The 6006-nt window shown below is 39.1% G+C and overlaps 1 protein-coding gene across 1 annotated transcript; it reads left to right on the top strand.

The window, feature by feature from the left end:
- Positions 1-582: 582 nt before the first annotated feature.
- On the top strand, positions 583-5361 carry TSHZ3 (teashirt zinc finger homeobox 3). The gene has a single exon (XM_010164854.1). The coding sequence runs from the start codon at positions 748-750 to the stop codon at positions 3772-3774; it is 3027 nt and encodes a 1008-aa protein (XP_010163156.1). The 5' UTR covers positions 583-747; the 3' UTR covers positions 3775-5361.
- The last annotated feature ends 645 nt before the right edge of the window (positions 5362-6006 follow it).

Below are 6006 nucleotides of genomic sequence, written 5' to 3'. Positions count from 1 at the left end.
TGCTCGTAGTGAGTTGTTTCAAAAGGTTGTGTCACCAGCTTTTACCATCTCCTCCTCTAAAATATGATACTATTGATAACAACTTTTAAAAAAATCATATTTTTAATGATTGTAACTGAGGATTTTTTTACTTTGTAGAAATTTTTAATGTTTGTTGTACTTTATTAAGGGTTGCATCTCAAAACTGTAATGAGCAAAAAATGCTTGCTTAATTTAAATTGTGAATCTGTCTGTTAAGAAATGCATTAGGGGTAGGAGAAGCATAAGACATATTAATTGACAGACAGGAACTGCTGTCTCTGAGGTTGATACAAGTAATTTATTACTTTAGAAATGAATGCCACCTCCAGAATGTGCTTCATTAATTTCAAATTTAGTTTTAATTTCAAGCTGTTGCCCCTTGAGAAGAATAAGGTGGCAAATTATGTTTGAAGAGCAGATTTTTTTCTTGCTCTGAAGAAACACTAAATTTTAACTGTTTAATTTTACAAATAAGTACACCACTTTGGCTAGAATATTTAAGCAAAAGTATGATCAGCAGAAACTAACTTATATTTTCTTCTTTTCATAATAGCCTATGTTTCAGATGAACTAAAAGCAGCAGCACTGGTGGAAGATGATGTGGAACATGATGAAAATGTGGTTGATGGGGAGCCTTCAGCAAAATATGCATGTCCAGAAAAAGACTTCAGTAAGAACTGCCAAAGCTACCAAAACTCTCCAGCAGCTGAATTTTCTAGCCATGAAATGGACAGTGAGTCACATATCAGTGAGACAAGTGACCGCATGGCAGACTTCGAGAGCAGCTCTATTAAAAATGAGGAAGAGAGCAAGGAGGTTTCAATACCACTGGAAGACTCTACTGTATCTGATAGTTTAGAACAAATGAAAGCCGTTTATAATAACTTCCTCTCCAATTCCTACTGGTCCAATCTCAATTTGAACCTTCACCAGCCGGTTTCAGAAAAAAACAATGGTAGCAGCAGCAGTAGCAGCAGCAGCAGTAGCAGTTGTGGAAGTGGCAGCTTTGACTGGCACCAGACTGCTATGGCTAAAACACTGCAGCAAGTTTCTCAGAGCAGAATTCTTCCTGAACCGAGTCTTTTTAGCACAGTTCAATTGTACAGACAAAGCAGTAAGCTTTATGGCTCTATATTTACTGGAGCCAGTAAATTCCGCTGTAAAGACTGCAGTGCTGCTTATGATACTTTAGTAGAATTAACAGTGCACATGAATGAAACGGGACATTATCGAGATGACAACCATGAAACTGATAACAATAACCCCAAAAGATGGTCCAAACCTCGTAAACGTTCTTTGCTTGAAATGGAAGGGAAAGAAGATGCTCAGAAAGTATTAAAGTGTATGTACTGTGGTCATTCATTTGAATCTCTTCAGGATTTGAGTGTTCATATGATCAAAACAAAACACTACCAAAAAGTGCCTCTGAAGGAACCTGTTACACCTGTAGCAGCAAAAATTATCCCAGCTACTAGAAAGAAAGCATCACTGGAGCTTGAACTTCCAAGCTCTCCAGACTCCACAGGTGGGACCCCAAAAGCAACAATCTCAGATACCAACGATGCACTTCAAAAGAACTCTAATCCTTACATTACACCAAATAATCGCTATGGTCACCAGAACGGTGCCAGCTATGCCTGGCACTTTGAGGCAAGAAAATCTCAAATTCTGAAGTGCATGGAGTGTGGAAGTTCGCATGACACTCTGCAGGAACTCACAGCTCACATGATGGTGACAGGACATTTTATTAAAGTCACTAACTCTGCCATGAAAAAGGGGAAGCCAATTATAGAAGCCCCAGTGACACCAACAATAACTTCCTTAGTAGATGAGAAAGTCCAGTCTGTGCCACTAGCTGCCACCACTTTTACATCGCCTTCCAATACACCTTCTAGTGTTTCCCCTAAATTAAATATTGAAATAAAAAAAGAAGTAGATAAAGAAAGAGGTGTTGCTGATGACAAAATGAAAGACAAAGAAAAGTCAAGTGAAGATGAGGAGAAGTATGATATCTCCTCAAAATACCATTACTTGACTGAAAATGACCTGGAAGAAAGCCCTAAGGGGGGATTAGATATATTGAAGTCTTTGGAAAACACAGTTACATCAGCTATAAACAAAGCCCAGAATGGCACACCAAGCTGGGGTGGCTACCCTAGCATTCATGCAGCCTATCAGCTGCCTAATATGATGAAGCTGTCATTGGGTTCATCTGGGAAGAGTACACCATTAAAACCGATGTTTGGAAACAATGAACTAGTATCACCAACTAAAAACCAGCCCTTGGTGTCTCCTCCAAGCAGTCAGACCTCACCTGTGCCAAAAACAAATTTTCATGCCATGGAGGAGTTGGTAAAGAAAGTCACTGAGAAGGTGGCTAAAGTGGAGGAAAAAATGAAAGAGCCTGAAGGAAAGCTTTCTCCAATGAAGCGTGCAACGCCTTCGCCATGCAGTAGTGAAGTCAGTGAACCCCTTAAGATGGAGTCCTCCAATGATGGTGGCTTTAAAAGCCAGCAGAACAGCCCAGTCCCTCAGAGAGATGGTTGCAAGGATAGTCCAACTGTAGAACCTGTGGAAAACGGGAAAGAACCTGTTAAGTCCATTGTAAGTTCCTTAAGTAGCAGCACAGCTATCATTACTGATCACCCTCCCGAACAGCCATTTGTAAATCCATTAAGTGCACTGCAATCTGTCATGAATATTCACCTTGGGAAGGCAGCAAAGCCATCTTTGCCCGCTTTGGATCCAATGAGCATGCTTTTTAAAATGAGCAACAGTTTGGCGGAAAAGGCTGCAGTGGCCACCCCACCTCTACAGTCCAAAAAACCAGACCACTTAGACCGTTATTTTTATCATGTCAACAATGACCAACCCATAGATTTGACGAAAGGCAAGAGTGACAAAAGCTGCTCTTTGGGTTCAGCGCTTTTGTCATCCACATCGACATCTTCTGCATCTTCTTCATCTACAGTGACAACAGCAAAGACATCTGCAGTCGTGTCATTCATGTCAAACTCGCCGCTACGCGAGAATGCCTTGTCAGATATATCTGATATGCTGAAGAACCTGACAGAAAGTCACACATCAAAATCTTCCACACCTTCCAGCATATCTGAGAAATCTGACATTGATGGTACCACAATAGAGGAACCAGAAGAGAGTACACCAGCTCAGAAAAGGAAGGGACGTCAGTCCAACTGGAACCCTCAGCACTTGCTCATATTGCAGGCCCAGTTTGCAGCTAGTTTACGGCAGACTTCAGAGGGGAAATACATCATGTCAGACTTGAGCCCTCAAGAAAGAATGCACATTTCCAGGTTTACGGGACTTTCAATGACCACAATTAGCCACTGGCTAGCCAATGTGAAATACCAGCTCCGAAGGACGGGGGGAACTAAGTTCCTTAAAAATTTGGACACTGGGCACCCAGTGTTCTTTTGTAATGACTGTGCTTCACAGATCAGAACTCCTTCAACTTATATCAGTCATCTTGAATCGCATCTGGGTTTCAGGTTAAGAGACTTGTCCAAACTGTCCAGTGAACAGATTAACAGTCAGATAGCACAAGCAAAGTCACCGTCTGAAAAACTGGTGACATCCTCTCCAGAGGAAGATATCGGAACTTCTTATCAGTGCAAACTTTGTAACAGGACTTTTGCAAGCAAGCATGCTGTTAAACTTCACCTTAGTAAAACACATGGAAAGTCACCAGAGGATCATCTTCTGTATGTTTCGGAGTTAGAGAAGCAGTAGCATTTGCTTTTGATTAAAATAACTGTAATTTGCTTTGAGGAAAACTGTCAAAGACGCCTTAAAGCTACTGTTTAGTTCTTGGCACATGTTCTTATTTTAACTCCAGAGTCGCTCTGGGCTGAACTGTTTTGTATAACTGTACAGTGTTTAAATAGAGGTGCATAATCAGCTGTTGTTACTGGTAAAATATGAAGGTTAAAATGCAGTGGTAAGTGTTTGGAACTTTGTGTAAATTGGATTTAGTTGCTGTGCATCCCTCTGATGCATCAAGCTGCATGCATTAACAGACAGTTTAATTAAGCATTTATAACTAATTCTGGTGCACTTTTTTCATGTGACCTAAGTGTGCTGGTATTTCTCACCCTATAATCTTTAGCCCTCTGAGTACTTTGAAGCACTTTTGCATTAATTTGGTAAAAATGTATGGATATGTTTTTTTAAAACCCTTACCAGCTTAGTTCCGATTACTAATATGAACCTCCATTTATGCAGAGGTGTCTCACACCTTGAAATTTAAAAATATAATTTTCACATTGAAACATAAATGTATATATTGTATAGATTTCAAAATCTCTTATGGAAAATGTGATTGTGGTTAATGCCATTTTCTTTTTCTTCAGCATTTTTAGCAGCAATGTTTTTTGTACCTGATAAGCCCCAGGTATAAACTGTACCTATATATAGTGTATATTTCATTTTTTAGATCTGACTGTTTTTCTTTTAACATCCAAACATTGTAAATTATGTGATGAAAGATACCACAGATAGCATTTATAAAGTATTCAGAAACATTATTCTTAAAGCAAAGTATGTTTTGTTTTGTTTTACTATACAGTACATCTATATTAATAGAGGTTCATGTTTAAATTATACATATTTATTAGTGTTGCTATCATTTGTTTGTTGGTTTGTTTTTTGTTTTGATTTTTTTTTTAAGCCGTCTGAAGAAACAGAAGCCACGGACTGCATTCCTGGCATGCATTCTAACTGTTTTGCACAACATGACTTTTAAAGGTATTTATTAGTAAAAAAAAAAAAAAAAAAAAAAAAAAGAGAGAGAGAGAGAATCTTCAAAATAAACTCAGTGCTCAAAGGGTTAAATCTATTTGAAAAACTTGTACTGTATTTCCTAAACATTGATAAAGCCTTTAAAATGTTTGTACTGTAATACTTTGCTTAAAAAGTTATGAGGCATTCTGTGATATAACCTCTTTTACTTATTTATAAGCGCTCTTGGTTGTTATTTCCTATTGTAGAATGCCTTTTTATTTCAATTGGTAACTTTCTGTTTTGTTCTGCCTAATTATTCTCCCAAGATTCCATACTGCAGCTTTATCTTTAGGCATATGAAAGGTAACCCGTGGTTACCAGCACACTAAGTGATTCTGTTCGTCTCCATTTTTGGCAGTTAATTTGCAGAAGTAACTGACAGCTGACACCATATGAGAATCTATGTATAAAATATTGGCATGTAAACAGCACAGACACTGTAATGCACTCTGTGCCCTGTTTTGTTGTTGACAATGAAGCACCATTATATGACTCTTCATATAACCTTTTTTTCTACAGCAGCATTAAAATTGTCTTTTTGCTATAATTTTGTGTTGCGTTCACAATTATGTCTGCAATGTGCTACGACTAACGAGCACATTAAAATTAAATTGTATGCTATCTGTTTATGACTGAAGCTTGAGTAGGTTTCTTCATCTGCCAGGTGCTGGCAGTCAAAAGCTGCACATAAATCACTGGAGTTTTAGTGAACTTTAGCATTTAAAGAGCAGGGTAGCACTTATTCAAAGGCTGCATTAACAGAATTTTTTTCCTCCAGAAAAGATAAATGAGTGTTATAACTCCCTTTTAAACGTCAGGTAAGGCTGAGTGTGAAGACGGGGTTTATAAGCAGCGTGTGGCAAAGCAGATAGGTGTTTTGCTGCACTGTGGGCTCAGACCCAGGCAGACACTGTCACTCGTGTGCGTTCCCCCGCGTGTATGGAGCAGAGACTGCAAGTTGCACTAGTGGGTATTTCACAGCTTAGAGAGTCCCCTTCCATCCGCCCAGCGCTTTCACATGACAGCAGTAGGAACCCGAGACTGGTGACTTAAACTTTGTGATTTTGAAGTGAGTCCTCTCACAGCCCTACCTGTACCTGCTGTGGTACAGCATCCGCAGCAGGCAGGGAGATGAATAAACACATGCCAAACAAATGCAAACAAGCAGGAGCATTTATGTGA

This window comes from Antrostomus carolinensis, unplaced genomic scaffold, assembly GCF_000700745.2.
Source record: "Antrostomus carolinensis isolate BGI_N321 unplaced genomic scaffold, ASM70074v2 scaffold3043, whole genome shotgun sequence".
NCBI classification, from domain to species: Eukaryota; Metazoa; Chordata; class Aves; order Caprimulgiformes; family Caprimulgidae; genus Antrostomus; species Antrostomus carolinensis.
The sequence above is the reverse complement of the archived record's forward strand: the minus strand, read 5'-3'. Positions and strand labels throughout refer to the sequence as shown.